The sequence below is a fragment of the Porites lutea genome, chromosome 5, assembly GCF_958299795.1.
Source record: "Porites lutea chromosome 5, jaPorLute2.1, whole genome shotgun sequence".
Classification (NCBI taxonomy): domain Eukaryota; kingdom Metazoa; phylum Cnidaria; class Anthozoa; order Scleractinia; family Poritidae; genus Porites; species Porites lutea.
The window spans coordinates 41,997,703-42,018,319 of NC_133205.1; the positions used below are offsets into that span (position 1 = coordinate 41,997,703).

General features: G+C 39.1%; 2 protein-coding genes across 2 annotated transcripts in view; both read right to left on the reverse strand.

The window, feature by feature from the left end:
• The window catches only part of LOC140937773 (choline transporter-like protein 4), a 35,505-nt gene extending 33,649 nt beyond the window's left edge, over positions 1–1,856 (reverse strand). The window contains exon 1 of the mRNA XM_073387342.1: positions 1,687–1,856. Within this exon, the coding sequence (XP_073243443.1) occupies positions 1,687–1,738 (52 nt within the window). The 5' untranslated portion in view covers positions 1,739–1,856. The remainder of the gene's footprint in view (positions 1–1,686) is intronic.
• Positions 1,857–3,247: 1,391 nt separating this feature from the next.
• Positions 3,248–19,116, reverse strand: LOC140937775 (WD repeat-containing protein 48-like). The gene is made up of 18 exons (XM_073387346.1): positions 18,818–19,116; positions 18,338–18,413; positions 17,152–17,364; positions 15,932–16,020; positions 15,346–15,447; positions 14,370–14,594; positions 13,617–13,682; positions 12,458–12,554; positions 11,202–11,299; positions 10,171–10,278; positions 9,602–9,698; positions 9,353–9,376; positions 8,335–8,442; positions 7,979–8,025; positions 6,952–7,131; positions 5,859–5,935; positions 4,589–4,787; positions 3,248–3,907 (listed from the first exon to the last, which is right to left on the reverse strand). Exons 1-18 carry the CDS (start codon positions 19,040–19,042, stop codon positions 3,815–3,817), a joined length of 2,124 nt encoding a protein of 707 aa, XP_073243447.1. The 5' UTR covers positions 19,043–19,116; the 3' UTR covers positions 3,248–3,814.
• Positions 19,117–20,617: the final 1,501 nt, after the last annotated feature.

The following is a 20,617-nucleotide window of genomic DNA, read 5'->3' on the forward strand; positions in this document are numbered from 1 at the left end:
CCGCCATAATCCAGAGCGAGCAACTCCCATAATCGGAGGTAGAAGCGGAATCATTTGAATCTTAATATTCATGATTCCTTTAGTTTTTGCCTCAGTGATTCATGATTCCTACAAGAATTCAGATTCATGATTCACGAAGACTTCTGATCACCTATTGACTTAATTGGTGTTCAAACTTCTGCTTCATTCAGACTTGGTATCATCATTCGTTTTGTCTTGGCATGGAGTTTTTTTGTAACTGAACATTAAGCACAAGGTTACTGGAGAAACAAGCGGACTGTCAGTCCTGAAAGCACGAATTATATAGGGTGGTGCGGTGGCATCTTCCCCCACAAAAAAATTTTTGAAAATTGGACTCTCGTAAACGCCATATCCTGCATTCCCTGAATCGAACGCAATTAATTCATACGTGTATTTTGTTGAGCTTTTCTCAGAGTCTCGTTATTCATGATTCCGGAGCCGAAGTATAAAGATTCATGATTCCCAAGTTTTTAAAACAAGGATTCATGATTCTTACATGTTTTGTAACCATGATTCATGACTCATGATTCCACTTCCACCCCCGACCATAAAGACTCCATAAGTTGGCCTATGCCACGACGTTTTCACTGAGTGGTTTACTTTTCTTAGATACATTTTAGAGCACTTTCGTATTCTTTCAACTAATCTTTTGTGTTTGACTCAGAAAGAAGTTAATGTTAAGCTATTAGCGCAGGTCACTGAAGATTGTTCCTGTTTGACACGATCGCGACTGACTTGCCGTGAAATTTATGAGGTGTTATTGATGGTACCGTCCAATGTTAATTTCGTTTCGTGCACTCGTCATGCTACATGCACAGCAATAGCGCAGCAACTTAAACTTTTCTTACTAAACTACGGTTAAACAACTAATTTTTTTATATTTAGCTTTATTTAACACTGATGAGTATTTAAAAACACCTAGGCCTCGGGGTGTTACATTTAAACTTAAACTTAAAATCATTCTTTAAACTACTCTTGTCCGAGTACGAGATCTTAATTAGGTTATGCGCAGAGCAATTTAAATTTAAGAAAGAACTGATAACACCGTGAAAAAAAAAGTATGCAAGTGGCTGGCTGAAGATTCATATGGAGCTCAAACTATACCTTTAATTTCAACCCGCTGTTAGTCACCCTTGAAATTTAATGATCTTATTTAAAATTTAAAAATACACGTATACAATAACTTAGGACAAATAAACCGACGAAAGAACAACAGGCGACAAGTGAATTCGGAAAGTGACTGCCGTTAAGAACTGTCGGCTTTAAGGTTTGCTTACAAAAGGGAGCCATATCGTGGCATCAGTTATGTACAATGTGTACTTTCCCTACGAACGTAGTAAATAATGCGGAAATTTTAATTTGTTGTTCTTTAATTTAAATACGAGGATTTTGTAGGATATGCTCAATCGCTGTGTTACTCACACGTTTCCCTACTGACTAAATGATAAGCTTTCTTAATTTCTTTGAGCTGTTATTTCTTCCCTGTCTCTGGGTTGAAAAACATCTAATTTCTAAGAGGAATTGGTAGGAAATTTTAAGTAGTAGTGATGTGATTATTATTCACACATCATTGGTCACACTGAAAGCCTTTTAAAACATCCTCGAACGGCTCGACTTTATCAGTGACGCTAAAAGGGTGGGGGACAGTTACAAAACAAAACTTACATTTTGCTTCGGAGTCCACTTTGTTCCCATTTGGTGGGACTTTGGGCGCCATAGTCTTTCAGTCGAAATAATCACCCAGGTCACGATTAAGATTTAAATGCAAAGTCTGCATAAATTTAAAGGGTCAACACAAACCCTGATGACCAATCCTTGTAGCGGCATTGTTCAGAGCTCAATGCTCATTTCACACATTCCGCGTCGCCTTAATTTCTTCCAGATCTCTTTTATGAATTGTCAAAGTGAGAGAAATGGCATTTTTAATCATTTTATTTTGCTATGCTTTATTAAATAGCTATCATCGGGGGGAGGTTTAAGAAGTTTTGTTAGCCATAAATTGTTTCCCTAGTAACATAATCCTGAGAAGGAAAAAAAAAACTATGAATTTAATTATAACAACTGATTTCCACCATTGTAAGGCTTTTCTTTTCGTCTATTACCAAGGGCGTAGCTACCTGAACACTAAGCTAGTTGACAAGTGCGAATCTGAAAATATCTCGAAGATACAATAAATGAAAATAAGGCAACAACAAAAGATGACTAAAAACGGTGCAATTTTTTTTAAGGTAACGCGGCTTTAAAGTTTTTCAGATTTTTTTTTAAACAAAATGCAGTGTTTTCCCCGGTGTTGCCAGTGCAGTAACTGATGAGACACATGAAGGCTTAACCACCAACGACGGCGACGACTACGAAGACGTGACTATTAAAATTGAATTCGCCCTGCTGCAAACTTTATTGTGCTCATTCTATCTCTTTCAATTCAAATGTTGTAAAACATTTTGGCAGTTAAAATCTAATGGACTGTATCAAAGTTCAGGAAAAGGAAAAGAAAATTGTCTTGCGTTCACGTCCTCCACAAAACGTGAAATCATTAGGCATTTTCACTTCGTAGTCATGCAGTTACGGCAAAGAAATGTAGAAAAAAGCGTGATACACGTGCAAAGTTGCTGTTTTGAAACCTACTGCTTTTTCGCCTTTCTCGTTGCCGTCGCCGTCGCCGTTGTCAAAGCTCAAGTTTCTAGCCTGTTCCACGCGTTCAGATAGTAGAGCGCGGGAGAAAAATTCACGAAGAAAAAAAAACGAGAGGAGACATTTTCCCGGTGTACAACTTAACTCGCTCCCCACTTACCTCCGCGCTCTACTATCTGAACGACTTGAACAGGCTATCAAGTTTCTTGCTCGCCAAGCCTTCGTGCAGTAAAAATGGAAGTACTGGGCCTACGCAGGGAGCTGGGATGGCCTGGGTTTTACCCGTTATCACCATTAATTAAACCGGTGTTTTTTTGTGATACCGTCTTGCAATCTTACAAAGTTCTGATTTGCAAGTCGCCAGGTTTGTTGATGTAAGGATGAATTGATTTTAACCAATAAAAATTGAAATTCGAAGTTTTCATTCTTCCTCCTTCTGTCAGTCCGGCTTAGAAGCTACTAGTGGACTGCGGAAGAAGAAAAACAACTCTTTCTCTGTCCTTCTTAGACTAGTAAATACCCGCTCCACAAAAATGACAGAAGAACGGCAAGAACCAACTCTAGGTACTCGATAAAGAGAGTGAACAGTAGGACAAGCATAGCAGTTAAGTTTTTATTTTTCATTCGGTAACAAGAGAGACCCTGGAAACGAGGTGGGCTTCTTATGCTGCCACACTGTTCAGGTTACTGTTTATAATAGTCCACTAACAATATACAAAATGACAACTTTGACATGTTTTCCTGTCACTTGGGCTTTAACTTGAAATGCCTGTCCCATCTTTTTACATTATGCAGGAGGCAATGGCTTACATAGTGCAAAGCAGTCACGTGTAACAGAGACAGATAATACCACTTTTATTTTTTTAAAGGTTTTCCCTTCTCCTTAAGTCCACAGTTGTCTGCATCCACGATTATGTCGCACGTGTTTTTATCGACGCTAATGATGATCTTGTCTCAGTTTACGTTTCATACACAGCTTGCAGAGGCTTTCGACACACTGACCAAAGCTAGCCCGTTACATCGCAACAAAGCAGACAACCGCAGTGTACACGATGCTACAGTGGCGAACAAATAATCGCACCAGTCTATCCTCGTTTATGAGGAGTGCCGCCAAATAAGAAGCCTGGGCTACTATAGCCAAGTTGATTCCTTTCTGTTCATTCTATTTCATGATCCGATACTGTAGTAGCAGGTCTCCTCCGCCTTTCCAAATAAAATGCCGGACTGTTCGCAAATCCATGTTTGGATCTAATACCTGATATAAAGAAATAAAAAATGCAGCTAAACCTGACAACAATACAGAGTGTAGGTATATTAAGGAGAGGTAAACAGGAGGAAAAGCATAGCCGAGTGAAAACATTATTAGATTACAAAAAAATAGCCTGCGAACGCAGACGTATTTCGGGTCTTCGCTTCTCTCTATCCGAAAAGTAACGTCTGTGAACCCGAGCTACTGGCTTTTTGGGTGGAGATAAGTGACGAACAGATACACGTCTGGGTTCGCAGGCTAACAAAAGGGTGGATCAAGAAATAAACCAATGAAATCTCTTAAATTTTGATGAGTTGATAAATTAAGAAACTGGCTGATTGACTTACTAACTGAATAAACGAAAGAACGAACAAACGAACAACTGAATAGCAGTATATCTCTATTTACTAGGATAACAAATTACCTAAAACAAAGACATTGCAATTTAATTGATATAAAAGTGAGCGAGTGAGTGGCTTAGTGACTTACTGGATTGTGACTGATTGATTTCGTGAAATAAAGATATGATAATAATATGTCTGGCTGACTTGAACAATTCATCACTGAGAGACTTTGATCTACCGACCGTTTGAATGACTATAAGTCATTCAAGTCAGCATGTACGGGTCTGTCTGATTACGTTACTTACGTACTAATACCGAATCTTCAAGACCTTCAAAAACCTACCTGTTCATGACACAGCAGCTCGACCCGGGCCTCAGCTAATGCGCCTAACTCCTCCAGTTGTTGCTCGGTTGGTGGCCCGGCCTGCTCTTTATCGGCCTGGTTACCTGAGTTATTGCTATTATCATTTCCTATCACCTTCTCATACACGTGCTCAATCACTTTTCGCACGTGAAGCATATCACTGGCTGACAGCCGATCCCTGAAAACACAGTTCACTAACTTTAGCATAAATGCTGTTTCCTGGCTCCTCAATGGATCAACCAACAATGAAGAGATGACTACAAAATGAGTTTATTTAGATTAAACACAGTCAGGCCACAGCGTGAAAATAAAAAGATTAACAACCATGTTAACCCTGTCGGGGTTTATCTCTCACAAGCTATGAAACTGGTTTCCAGTACATTAATAACAATGGTCAAGAAAAATACAGTTAAAAGGTAAAACAACTAAGATAAGACGAATAAGACAGACAATAAGGAAGTTACTAGGCGTAAAGTACAAAGTATATCAGATAGGATAAGAAAGGGTAATATAACTGGTATCACGACATATATGAATGATATATGATAGGTCAAATTTATCGGTGCAGACAACGTAATTCAGACGATGAAAGAGGCAAATATGAGGTGAGAGATTTGAGATTAGTTAAACAGGTTATACGAAAGCTACCAGGTTGATTTAAAGGGTTTGCTAGAGGGGAATATTGAAGTGTATCAGTATAAGATTCTGCCCCCACTCCCCTAACCCAATATTCTGCCCTGAGTGAGTGTGAGTAGGGTAATTTTATATTGGGTAAGGGAAAAGGGAGGTGGGCAGTTTCCCACAATCCTGTGCTGATCCATTTCGGATGTAGGGTATATCTAATTAGTTATTAACCTGGACGAGACAACAGGCCCTTTGCGGCTAGCCATTCACGTGGTACAAAACCGCCATGCTGGAGAGCAAAAGTCGCACTTGGCCAAGACAAACAGAGGAAACTATCATTTAAAATTATGTATGCCTTTTGTTTGTCTTGTCCCATGGCAGTTTTGTACCACGTGAATGGCTAGCTGCAAAGGGCCTATAACGAGTGAACTTAGGTTATATTCACACTATACTGTATAGCTTTTGCGCCGGCGCGAAAACCATATCGGATAGAGCTTCTGTTTACACATTAGAACGGTGATTTTGGCGCGATTTTTGTAACGGAGCGAAGCTGCGCCTGCGCCGATCTCTCAAGTGAAGAGTCAGATGTCGGATAGGTGTTCAAAGTATTAATATCAAGCTTTACCTCTTTAACGCTTTGGAAGAACTTGAAGAGTGCGGTGACAAGAAAAATGCAATCTTGTTAAATTTAGGCATCAGTTTCTGTGGAAAAATAACACAGTGTACAATGTCATCAGAGGGATAATATTTAGAGGGGAACAGTGAAATGATAGGTTAATACATGTAACAACCTTTCTATTGAGGCCTATAAGCCGAGCAAATTAATTTGTCTCAGTTGTACCTTTTTAATCTTGTTTCTAACACCAACCCCGGTTAAATCTCCTGGGACACTAACGCATTAGCTTCGTCAATACGACGCACTTTCCCTACCCTCTCCCCCTGGTGCAGTGTTGACGTTAAGCAAGTCTATGTCAACACAATCAACACTGCTTGGGGGAAAGGGGACAGTAGAAATAAGCTCTTATAACAACATTTCCCAGCTTTTATAAGAACCAGAATACGAGTTAACTTTGCAAAGTGTGTCTTCGCGCCTAATTTCCTCACGTATCCCAGGATGTTTTGACCAGGGTTGTAGTTCCCCACAAATAGATTGAAGTGAAACTTTGTTCGTCCTAAGGGCGTGGGCTACGGGATTTGAAAAGTAAACGCGCATGATCCGTGACACTTGTTTTCAAACCTCGTACTGGTGCTCGCCCTTGTCGATAAAACTCTCCATAATCTTGGTGGCGAAAAGTAACCCTTCTCTTCGATGTTACTGTAATTTACTTCTGGTTGCCTGGAGCTTTTTCGTTTGTTTCCTTAGTGTCTGACATGTCCCAGCCAGTAGTCCGCTACGAACACGTGAAAATGTTCCGAGGTTAACAGCCCGCGTATGCTTGATGTTGATCAACCTGGGGCCTATTGTTCAAACGTTGAACTGCACTATCCATCGGGATAAATCACTATCCAGCGGATAATTGTTAAGGAAAACAATTGCGCTATTTCATGGGTAGAGATTTAACCGCTGGATAGCTTTATCCACCCTTTGAGCAACTGGGGCCTGAAATTATGACTGAGGGCTGCTCTTGGTTGCTCGCAATAATCAGTCTAACCTGCTTATCCGTCACAAGCATTAGTGATGTATATCCCGCTCAAGTTTTGCCCACTTCTTTCCCTACCTTGACAGTAACATCCACAACCCAGAGCGGTACGGTCTCGGGAAGCAGATATCCCTCATTCTCGCCTGATGCGTCAGAAACCAGCAATCTAAACAAGGTTCTTCCTGTTCCGCTACACTCGTTGAATATTAATGGTGTGTGTTCAGGAACACTATAGAATCCATTCCCAGTTAACACACGCTGTTAAACCAAACCAAAACACAATAGTGAGCTTACTCAACAGGACGGCATGCAGAAGAGAACCGCAAAACGGTTAGGTGTGACAAACGAGGCAGGGCTATTGCGCGTTTCTAACTACGGCTACGGCTAGGCGACTATGTTTGCCACGTAAGAGAGTTATATAAAAGGCGATCGTTGTTGCCCAGATGACATAATTAATGCGTTCTTCTACTTCTTTTTAAAGGAAGGTGAAGTTTTGCCGAAAACATTTTCAAACATATAAATTGTCACGCTTGTCACATAAGTTTTTCCGCCTTCTTTGCTCCACCACCCTCTTACGTAAATTCGCTTAATATGACATTGACACATTCATTTCCAGTTATTGCATGTTATCCCTCACTTTTCTCTTCCTAACTTTCTCGCTTTGTGCGTTCTACGACAGGTATTAGATAAGTATTGATACTTCGAAAGCTAGTTGTGGCTTAATTTACATGAAGCGATTCCAGTAAATCATGCTTGTTGTAAACACATCAAGTACTATACGAACTTGAACATGTAAACGGCTTTGAAAAAATATTGTGAAGAGGGCTGCCTGTTTCAGTAACAACAGTAATATGAGCTGGTAAGAAACTAAATAAATTAACAAGAAACAAAGGGAAAAATTTGCCGTACACAAAAAAGCGCGAGAAAATGTTGCTGACGCCATGCCATGAGTGAAAAAACGCGCGCGACAAATAACAATGGTTTTAGTTTTTATCTTCTGATTGGTTGAGAAACTGGCACGAAATCTTTATCCAATCATAAAGCGTAGCAATGCGAAACTGACTAAGCCACTAACAAGATAAAAGCTGCTCTATAAACTACTCACAGATTCAAGGTTAAGGTTTACTTCGCTAGCACTTGCGTCGCCGCTTTCTGTGGAAATAAAGTACTGTATTAGGTCCTTCAAAGTAAATGGAATTTATCGAATATCTTGAGAACTTACTGTAGTCAACACTTCTTAAGCTTTATGTGGGCCTTGAATTAGTAGAACCGATGAGTTCTTTGATTTCCATCTATCTACAGGTTGTTTCCCTGGAAAACATCGTTGATTACCTTACTTGATTTTTGTCACCATTTTGAACCCAAATCTCCTTGGCAATAATACCCAAATAATGTTATACGGGAAAAATCCGTGGAAAGCACCGTGGGATTATGACCTAAACCATGGCATTGTGACCAAACCTGGTGAGTCAGCTCTTGGTAGTTCTTGATCTCCTTCATCTCCTATCCCACTAAAGGTCTCAGGCCAATGTTCTAATAACGCTTGTAATAGCAACACTCCATAATTCACTGCCAGACAATCAAAAAACAACACACCAAGTCAATAGGCCATTTCCAAGTTCCCCGTGGCCTCTGTTTCAAAACGAGGGTAGGTGCTCAGCTTTCGATATGGAAATCATTTTTCATTCTCATACAAATATAACTCATTTTCACAAGAATGGTTGTGCACCTAGCCTCATTTTCAAAGTGAAGGTTTTTGGAACTCGGAAGTGGCCTATTCATAGCCTACTATTTAAGTACGAGATAGTGTACATCAAAGAATTTGCGTTTAAATCTGAGAAAAAAAAAATTATTCGCGGACAGATAAGAAAGAGACAAAGGATCACTAAAAGATTCTGCCAAACTGCCTACTTACACCTCCCTTAATCCAATTTTTTTTGCCTAAGAGAAAAGTTAGAGTTAATTTTGGGCCAGGGGAGAGGTAGGTGCGTAGTTTTGCAGAACCTAAAACTGTTTGTCCAAAAAAATAAAAACACACAAAAAAAACACAAAGAATTGACTACGCTTTCACTGTCAGTTACAAAGAGAAACTATTCGAAACTGTTTTTGACTAGTCACAAGCGAAGCACAGTTTTGCAGACTGTTTTGCATCCATTAAAAAGAAATGCTCAAAAAATAAGGCATCATCGCAATCCTCAGTAAACAGACTACAGAGTAACTCATTCCTCTGCAGAGGTTCCTGCCGGGCATTGCAATAAACATGATAAAATAGAGATATTAAAAAGTCATTAGCGAGCGAGGGACGTTGAGAAGCCGTGAAAAGGCGGTGGGTGTGGGGGCTCTTTCCCACCTTTCCCTTTCCACCGTCCCCTGCAAGCTTTGTCTTTCTTCTACCAGCTCCCTGCCCAGCCTCCCTGTGACGCAAAGACGCCTCTGGGGAAGGGAGAGGAAGTACATGTAACTAACAATGTTTACTCACCGTGTTTGATGTCAGAGGCAATGGCTAAGACAGAAGAACAAGACACGAATTAAAAAACAGTTCCTAAACAACTGAAACAAAAAATTCCATACCATCCCCCAAAACTAGAAGATAGAAAGATGAGTTTCTTCTTTTTCGTTGCCAGGTAATTAGTTAACTTTAACTTGCAACAATTATCAAGGACGATTTTCTTTTCCTTTAGCAAACAGAACATAAACAGCACATGTGAATTAATGAAATGCTACACACCTTTTCCATCTACAACTCTAGGTTCTAGCCCCGGCACATCGGTGACTGAAATCCACGCGGCAAAACAGTCATTTTCGTCTAAGTTTATTGTGAGCATCTACAAGAAAATTAACGGCATGACTAAAGGTAAAGCCTCAGCAGAGAAAACCTCAAGCAAGAAGGCTTCGCCCCTGTCGCACAACGCCACCCAGTTTCGCATTAATAACCAATAAATTCTACATGTCGAAACCGTCTACTTCGCAGTCACTTTAGGGCAAACAACGTGCTGGACACGAGATTACTTGGAGCTTTACTTGGTGTCTGTGTGGCATGGGTGTAATAGTAAAGAATGTAATAAACTGAAAGACAATTCTAATCGCTAGGAATTTATCTCTGTGTGTAACATAATGTGCTTTATGAAAGAATATCTGCAAACAAAGCTTTCATTGATCTTTACGCAGGGAATCAAGTCGCATGGAAATTTTGAGCCCTCCATCGGATCCTAACCTCCAAATATCACGTTTGCCGCAGACATTCAAGCCCTTCTTCGTCATGAGCAGTATGAAACCGTTCCCGAGGTTTCCACTTACCCCAGTTTTGATGTCCACAGAAAACCAATTCGGCACATAAACTGTCTGATTTCTTTTCTTGATAGCTTCATCATAATCCACTAAGCCCAGTTCTTCTGCTTTACGTGCCTATAAATATCCAATAAAGTGTTTCGAAAATAGCGGATATGTTCACAATACCTGACGAAAAACTAAAAAAGTAGGTGTAAGTCTGGCCGGCATTATATAAAACACCTAGGTCTGCCCTTATCCGTTAATCAAACATTATGCATCACAAAAAAAGCAATGTCAATGCATTTAGCACAAAAATACTAATTAACGGTAGTGTTTTCTACTGCTGAAGACAGGACAGTTATTTCTGCGTGGTCATCCGCGCCACACGAGATCCAACCGCTTGCAGGCGAAGACGAAACCTTTCACTTCTTAGTTTTTCCAAGACCCTAAGTTTTAGCCTGCCCCCAGGAATCAAACCTGTGACCTTCCGCTCTCAAGGCTAGCCCTCTATCAACTGAGCTAAGACTCCCGTGGTCAAACCTCTTAAAGGACACCCCAGTTAACAATGACACCTCATTATTACGGACAGTTTTCTGTGTCCCTAGCCCTTACATTTTCTTTAAATTCAACCCGCTTAATACGGACAGCCTGTTAATACGGACACTTTCTATGGCCCCCTCAGTGTAAGTATTAACGGGATTTGACTGTATACACAACCCCAACGTTATAAACTTAGATTCCTCAGCGAATCAGTCGAGCAAACCTTTGAATGCAAACAAAAGATATCAACTTTTTTGTTCAGTTTTCAAGGAAGGGAGCAGTTTTCCCACCCTTACAAAATCTCAAAACTTACATAAACAGTCTCAAGTTGACTAAAACTTTTTCTACTTGCTTTTCACACATTTACATATCTATTTTGTTTCGTTTCTTTCATAAACGGCAATTTCACGCGAACACTAGTAATGTTTCTTCAAAAGATGATTAGACTTTACCAAACTTTTTTCCACAAAAAAGAAAGGAAGAAAAAGGGAAAACAAAAACTGGGTAAAAACTCTTACTTTTAAAACATCCCACACAGTGACTCTATCTTCGGAGTCCTTGGTTATAACATGTCTTCTATTCCTCAAAACATGGAATTTTCTTATGCTAGGTGCCCCTGTATACAAAAGAAAGAATATTTCATTAATTTGATGCTACAAAGTAGGCCGCCGGATTGGGTGACCTGTAGGGTGTCGTGAACATTTAATCTTCAGCATAACACAGAGACGTGATTCTCGCGCGATCATCACTTCTGTCAGTAACGTATGCCAAGACTACGACTGAGCCTAAAAAAGATTCTGGGAAGCTGCCCACCCTCCCCTCCCCTGACCCAACTTTAACAATAACTTTTTACTCAGGACAAAATGTTGAGTTAAGGGAGGGGTGGGTGGGCAGTTTCCCAGAATCTTATACTAATTCGAAGATAATTATTTAAAGCAAGTAGAAGGGATGCCGCAGACACGCCTCACAAATAGAGACCTTTCGATGCGAGGACGAGGACGACGACAAGCACGAGATTTTAATGTTTTTTCCCGTATTCCTAAAAATGTACAGACTGGAAAGCTTCATTGTACTTTTTTTCACCAGAAAAGTCAGCGCAGTTTTTTAAGCCCTCTCCCGATCGCCACATGATGAAACTGCTAACCGTTGATAACTTGTTCCCGTCACTACGAAATTCTCGCTAAAACTTGTAGTAGAATGACGACGGCTATCGTGTTTTCCCGCCAAAGGACGCTAGTAGCCGCCGGGGGGGGGGGGTGCTTGTAGAAGGCAGGGGATATTCCCGTGTCCTGGGGCCCGTTTCTCGAAAGTCCCGGTAACTTTTCGGGGCTCGGAAAGTTGTTTTGCGTTTCCCGTGTTTGCATCCAAGACCAAGGCTTCAATAATTTTGAAAACGATAAAATAAAACTATCAGTTAACGAAACTGAATTGACTGGTTTGTGAGCCAGGAACTGTGCTACCATTCAACAGGTTTTAATTCTAAAATTTGCTTTCGGACTCGAAAAGTTACCGGGCCTTTCGAGAAATGGGCCCCTGGCCGTTAATAGCAACCCTGCCTAGAAGAAAAGATCAGAGAGGTCTTGAAGATGAACTTTGTAAACAGGAGACACCTCGGGCAGGGTGTCGATTTTGGGATGAAGCAAAGCAGAGGAGTTCAGGGGAGGAACCACTTAAGGAGAAAAGTGGACATCACATTGTAACTGGCGTGAGGAAGAAAGGTAGCAAGTGGTCTCGCTATTAAAATTTCCTAATATGTCTAATATATAGGTCCTACCTGGCAATGTTTTTCTGGGCATTGAACAGGTTGGTTGAGGATCTGTATACGATTCATTAACATCCATATTTTCTTGATCATTGATGTAATTGATAGGCTGTCAACAGAAAATACAACTGATTTCAACTTCATCTAATTCTAACAATAAAGTTACAAGAATGAAATGGATACAGATCCTTGTACAATGTCGCATCATTTGTACTGTTAGAAGACTATAAAACATGTGCCAAGTCTTGGGTCACTTATTGGAGGTTAAAAAAAGAACAATGTCCAACCATAACCTCCAAGAAGTGGTTGCAGTCACTCACAAGAGGCTCTCACTATGTGATTTGACTTGGAATTGTTTTTTGCTTTGCAAAGGTTTCTGCTTACAAGAGATGGCTGCACATAGAGGTTTGACTGCATTTTATTTTAGCCCATCATTTTCGTCTTCTCATACACATACAGTATAGAAACCCGATAACTCAAACTCGAACTCCCCGCTAAATCGAAGTATATAAGTCCCAATTTTCTTAGATTTCACCCCACTTTTCAGTCATTTTTACCCGGTTAACCCAAACTCAGATAACTCGAACTAAATTTCCTTTCCCATGATCAAAATTTAACTAAAATTAACCACGATAACTCGATTTTCGGTTCTTAGTGTAACTCCACTCGGATGCCATCTCATAAGCTCTTCTTTTTATGGCTTAGGTGACAGCTCATCAAGGTCACGTTTTTTTGGCGGTTTTTCGCTAACCAGTCTTAAGCTTTTGATTGATCGTACACACTCAAGTTTATGTTTTACAGCCAGCCCTCAAACGTCACATGGATTGGTCCTCCTCTAAAGTTTAAAGGGAAGTTAAGAATAGATTTGTGGATTTCTTTGCAGTGGTTCCAAAGTCACTGTCTGAAGTAAATTATAAAAGCATAAATGGGAGCTTCGCTTTTAGCTCTGGCTAACTGATCTACATGTATATATTTTCCTACTTGAGAAAGAGTCAACTTGAATCTGACATGTATTTGCTGTTTACCATTGTATGACTGTAAAACTCTATAATGTTTTAAGTGTCGGCTGAATATTTGACGGAAATCAAAGTTATCAACTTGAATAACACTTTTAATAATTGAATTAGAACTTGAGATTTTGGAAAGGTTTGATACACAATAATAACCTTACCCAATTGTTTATTGTAGAATTTGTGGTAGCAACCCATAGAGAATGCGGCTCAGAACAAAGTTCCAACTGTAGAGAATAAGAAAAACACATATACAAACAATACATGAGTAAATAAGGTTGACCTCACATGTAGTTTTTGGTTTGTGTTCAATTGACTCAAACTGTAATTATCAAAAAGGATCGCTATACCCTGATACCAACCACCTGATGTGGTGCAACATGATGTTTTATCCAGTGAACTCAGGAATTCAATGCTCTTTTACAACATATTATAGCAGATGTAAAATAGTTCTCATAAAATTAATATTGAAGATAAAGAGCAGGAAAAGTGCAAGAAGGAATCAGGGGGGTGTGGGCAGGAGAAGAGAATGTTTCTCATTAATTTTCTCCCATGGCACTCCAAAGAAACCACCCTGGCAAACAGGCTATAAATTTATGGATTTTACACCCTTTCATCAAATGGTTAAGGTAAGAAAGCTAGAATTTCAGTGTTTCATGAATTTTATTTCTGATCACCTGGGATGGTTTGGGATCATTTGAGATAAATCAGGAGCTTTTTAGTTTTACTCACATACAACTGTCCCACAACTGTCTGCATTGGTCAGAAATCATGTGTGATTAACAGAAATATAACAGCTGTGACCATGATTTGAAATGACGGTGGTAGGTTAATGCAATTAACAGATCAGTCATTTGGCAAAAAATTCTACTTTTTTGTACAAGTACAGCTACCGGTTTAATCAGCTGACTTACATTTAAAACAGGAGCATCTTCAACAAACAACAAAGTCGATGAATCATCCATATTCAAGTCTGTCCACATGACATTTTTGTCTCGCCCGCTAGAATAAAATCCTGTGAAGTTTTCATTTGCACACAATGCCCACACGCCTTCCCCATGAATTCTGTATGTGGTGATACATCTTTGCTGGCCTAATGACCAAAGACGCACAGTACCATCTGAGCTTCCAGACAGACACTACAACATGAAAGATAATGGTAATTAAATTCAGATTTAAATATTTAGTTATCCCCTCCCCTTATCCATTACATGGTAACTTGTAGGTGGCAAACCAGTTGGCTGTTTTACAAGCTTGGCTGACGATTTGAACTCAGGAATACCAATAACAAATCCAGCGAGTGGTTTGGGCAGGACTTGAGCTTGGGGTCTCTGGATCACAAGTCTAGTGCTCTAACCACTTGGCCATGCTGCCAAATAATTATTCCAGCTTCTGGTTAGGCCTTGTTAAAAAGGAGTAGAATCTTCAGTAAATAAAAGTTTTGTGGGATTTTTATTGGCCTTTGATCTTGCAGCAAGTGATTATTCATTGAGTACTCCTTAATGATATTGATGTCATCAACAAGTGATACCTACAAGGGCTGCAAATAGTTTTCAATTCCTTGAAAGGACATACCTGTACATCTGCCTATAAAAGTCACCACACTTAGCAGCCAAAACAAAAATATGGTCAAGCGCAATCAAGGATGCATTACACGTTTTAAATCATTACACCTATGCATAGTTATATCAGTAGAGGCAGGTTCACAGATAGACTGATTACTGCCATATATTCACTGCAATATTTTGAACAATATAATATCATTTCATTGGTACATTTTTTTTGGTTTGATGACCGTTACACTGTACTTGCAGCTCTACCTGATGGCCATGCATACTATGCCAGGCAAGGTACCCTCCACTAATACTCCAAGTCATTTTGCTAAATTACCTGGGTACCCTCAGCATTGATTATAATAGATTTAACGTTGTCTGTGTGGCCTTTTAATTTCATCACTTTTGAACACGTCCTAGGATCCCACACCCTCAAAATCTGTAGAACACAATGATACATGTACTGTAAGTAATGCAAGGACTGTGATTGCAACAATAACATCATTATTCTGAGGAATTAGTATTCTTCATCAATCAGTTTCTCTACAAAATAAACATGGCAATTTACTCAAAGAACAACTTATGGTGTACGCTATAGAGAAAAAAATGAAACTGACCATTCAAAAATGGGCAAGTATGACAAGAATGCGGTGTCTCTTGAAAGTTTTTTGTCATTGGATAAAACTGACCATTCAAAAATGGGCAAGTATGACAAGAATGCGGTGTCTCTTGAAAGTTTTTTGTCATTGGATAAAACAAATAGATTCCATTTTGCCATGTGCCTGCGAGTGGGCAGTTATAGCTCAAAGAAGATGTCAAATAGTGGTTAGAAGATAAGTGAAATGCCACCATTTTGTTTCTTCCACATTTTAAAATTCTCAAACGCATTCACATATAGACATTTTAAGTAAGGGATTTTATACCTTTTCAGTTGATCCGGAAATAAGCACAGTACCCATGCTGTTCAATCCCAAACTGTAGATTGAGTCTTTTTGCCCATTTAATGAGGAAGCTGTGGTAACAATAAACCATTCACTGATTAATATATTGGTAAAAATGATACCATCTTATATTGCATGTAACTAGATTGTATAACATCTATAAAGAACAATAAATAAACGTTTTTTACTCAAGAACAAAATTAGATTGTTTATGGTATTTTCCACATGACATTGGTGCATAAGCTTCAGTCATAGAGAACACATACCCTGTACATGTATGTACATGTATTATCTTCATATCTGGTCAAAACAAAAGTCAGTGATTCCCTTATGTTTCTACATCCTCGTAATTATGACTGCCCTGTTTTTATGACCACTGACTAGTTTTAACTAGTATGTTAAAATGTATTAAAATATTAATAATAGTATTAAAATGTATTAAAATACATCTAAGACTAAGGAGAAGACAGTAAGTTCTGAAAATAATTATTAGTTTAAGAATATAGATAGATGAGCATCAACAAATTACATGTGCGTGTGACTCTTCTTGTAAATCAAAGTAAAATAGTCATTGCTTCATGGCATAAGTCTATGAGAACATGACAAAGTTGCCTTAACACACATAATTTATTTAAGCTATACAGTTGGCAGATTATAAAGTGTACTGGTATTTGTTGTCAATTATCATGAAAATTAATATTCTGCACTTATTAATGTCTGAAAGACTTTGTGGCTTTGGCCTGATTTGGGCTGTGAACATCCATACGCTGGCATACAAAAAGTTATTTGCCTCTAAAGAAGTAAAGCATAATAGAACAAACATTTTCATATGGATGTGCACAATGTATTTAGCAAAACCAAATTTTCTATCAAAACTCAGTGACTGGACTAAAAAAAAAAGTGTCAACTGCCCACATAAACAGGTATCCATATTGCACAGAAGCAGGTTAAATTCAGAGACAATATGAGGTCATTCCTCAAGGTGTACCAATAGGCATACATGTACTTTTGAATGATATGATCGATCTGGGGTTCACTGTAAGTAAATCACTTCAGTCACCCCCTCTAAATACAGGAGTGTCTCAGTGTACGAGTCTCTTATTCAATCTCATACTACTTCAATTCAAATAAAAGCAAAACAAACCCAAATATTAATCATTTTATCATTCTGGGAAAAAATTAAATAAAAAAATGCAGCTTACTTGTGACTGTGTTATTTGTGGCTGTAAGAGCTGTTAAAGTGTTGACATCCCAAAGGAAAATTTGTCTGTCCAATCCACCAGAAGCTACCATTTCCCTGCTACTGGCATAAGCCAGTGACTTTACATAGTCCTTATGGGTGCGGAGTGTCGACATGCAGAAGCTACGCGCTGAGTCCCAGACTTTGACCGTTGTATCAGACGATGCTGACAATACTGAGGGTACAAATGTGTACAAATATAGATCATGACGGTCAATCTGGACATTGATTTTGCATGAGCAGGATAGTGTGTTGGCAGCATTACGTTCTTGGCCTTTTTTTCATGTACAGTGAAACCTCGTTGTGATTAATAACGGCCAAGGGACTGGCAAAATTTGTTTGCAATAACAAGGTTTCGATTCAGTATATTAAGAATCTTTTCCATATAGCCTACTATTACTGGGGCAAAGAAAATCATTCATTATACCGAGGACTTTGTTATATAGAGGTATGTTATATGAAGGTTCCACCGTATTGAGTAATCTTAGACTTTGTGGCAGTAATGTGGCATTTCAAGCATGTATTTTGCAGTAGTTTTCATTTAGGTTGACTTCTTGACATAACACTAATGTATCTCATTGATTCCGTTGATTTTTTTTGAAAAGATATTAATTACCGTATTTATTCGAATAAGCGCCCAACCTTGAATTAGTGCCCACCTCAAATAAGCGCCCATCCTAAAGGCAGAAAAAGTTAATAAGCGCCCAGCCTCGAATAAGCCCCCGCCCCCTCCTCCTCCCAGTCAAACTCAAATAAGCGCTCACCCCCACCCCACCCACTTAAGTGAATAAATTCTAATAAGAGACTTTCCCGAGGACAGAGTTTTCTTCAGAGTATTTACAGAAACCTTGCTTTGTTACCTCTTTGTGTTTTGTTATTAGCATTTATTGTTTTGTTGCAAAATAAACATACTTCACTTGCTGAAAATGGTGAAAATTTAATAAGCGCCCAGCCTCGAATATTCACCCACCTCGAATAACCGCCCACTCTCAAGGTCCAAAAATTTAATAAGCGCCCAGGGCGGTTAATCGAATAAATACGGTAGTTTACAATAATAGGTTTTAATCAAGTATATCATTGTTTTAGTATTACATGATTTAGACAGTTTCTAATAGCAATCAAATACAACTACTATTTAATTTTCTTACTTATTCTACCGCTGCAGCAAAGAACTATATCATTCACCCAGTCCGTGTGGTGCTCCATAGATGCCATATAACAGTTCTACAGGGAGAAAAGAAACATTTCATCTCGCAAAAGTCTTGTATTCTTAGCTGTACGTAAGTTTACAACTGATGGAAACGGTAATATAGGGCAGAAGCTAAAAGCTAAATTCTTGGAATAGTCTGTAGTAACAAGCCTAAACGACCCCATTAAAGGCGTTAAAGGCTTATATCAGAACATTAAACTGAAAGAGTGCTGTGAACTGTAGACATATCGACTAAAATAATGCTTTCTTTAATGGCAAGAAGTATAGTATGTAAGCTTACCAAAGATTTGAATATTTAAACACAACTTCAAATCAGCGAAAAATATTTGGAAAAGAATGGCCTCCTTTGCAAATTTAGTAATAATAATGATAATTGTTTCTTGTTGTTGACATAAAACTAAGAGAAATTTCATAATACCTTTTGCTCTGCATTTGTGTTCCAACATCGAATTATAGAATCACGACCCGCCGAATACAAACGCCCTGTTTTTTTGTCTAACTGAAGTGCATTCACTCCTGATCGGTGAAGAGGTTCTTGTTCGTCCCTCATGGTGAAAGATACTGTGACTTTTCTTCTCGGCATTGTATGATTGTGTGGATGAGCATGCGAATGACCTGAACAAGGTCGAACTCCAGCCGCCATCTTGCATTTCTCCTTCTGTCAACTTTTATTTTCGTTTCCAATCCGCCACTCGAGAGCTCTCTCCATTGTCTCGTCACGAACGTCACGCAACGCTCCTCACAAAAGGGGCAAATCCCCACCCCCCCCACCCGCAGGCAGTTTGTCGAAAATTGTCACTTTTATCATCAGAAAGTTGAAAATCTCCAGGGTGAGGCCAGCAGGGTCACCCAAAACCTCACCCTGGGCCTGAAAAATTGCGTGCAAATACAACCATAGGGAAAGACGAAAGATTAAATGAATAAAAACTCAACATATCTAGCACTGCAAGCTCTAGCAGAAACTTCTCACCAAATCGCTATTTTAGCAGAAAAAAAAATAGTATCACAACAAATTTCACCAGACACTGACTGGCAAATATCGCAAGAATAACAAATCAAGCGAACAAAGCTAAGAGACTGATACCATATCCGTATAGAAATTACTCCCATTATATTTCATCCTCAGAAACCCAGGGGCAGCTCCTATAGTAAACCTAAGATTCTGGGAGTCCTCACCAGGAGTGTATCAGTCCTGTATAAGTGACTTCAATAAAGTGTTTTCACTCACGTGGCCTGCATCTACGCAAATTTATTAAAACAAAAGAAAGCGTTTCCATAAGAAAAGAGTTCAACTCCAAGAGGATTGGTTTGGGACACCAACATGGCCGCCGTTTCTTTGTTTTGGGACACCAATATAACCTTGGGCGGAGCACTTAGTCCCCAGTAATGCGTAACAAAGTTAATACTGAAATTAAAGCTGCTAAAGAATTATTTTACAGCAATAAGTTTACTGAAACTAATGGCGACCCGCGTAAAACGTGGCAAATCATCCACGATCTTACATCTCGTAAAGCCGCTAATTTATCGATTAGAGAAATAAATCTAAATGGTACTTCTATATCTGAACCATCCGACTTGTCGAATGCTTTCAATGATCATTTCTCATCAATAGGACCTAAACTTGCTAATGACATCCCATTATCTAATAACAATGACCACTGCCATCGGAAATATGTCAACGGCATTAACAATAGATTCGATTTCCGCCCTACTGATAGTGGACAGGTTTTAAAACTACTGAATAAACTAAATAAGTCTAAAGGGGCTGGTCTCGATAAACTATCAAGTCGGCTTATTCGTGAATGTGCCGACCTTATTTCACCATATATCTCGATTATTTTTAATTGCTGTTTAACTACCGGCACATTCCCTGATGACTGGAAGTTAGCCAAAGTTACGCCTATATTCAAGCAGGGCGATAGAAGTGATATGAACAATTATCGCCCAATTTCTGTGATCTCAGCAATAGCAAAAGTCTTCGAGAGAATAGTTTATAATCAGCTTTCTTCCTATTTATCCGAAAATAATATTTTGTCAAAATATCAGTCTGGTTTTCGATCCTTTCACTCAACTGTAACCGCTTTGCTCGAAGCCACTGATAATTGGGCCTTTAACATAGATCGTGGCTATGTTAACGCTGTTGTCTTTTTAGATCTAAAAAAGGCATTTGACACAGTCGATCACTCTATTCTATTATCCAAACTATGTTTATATGGAG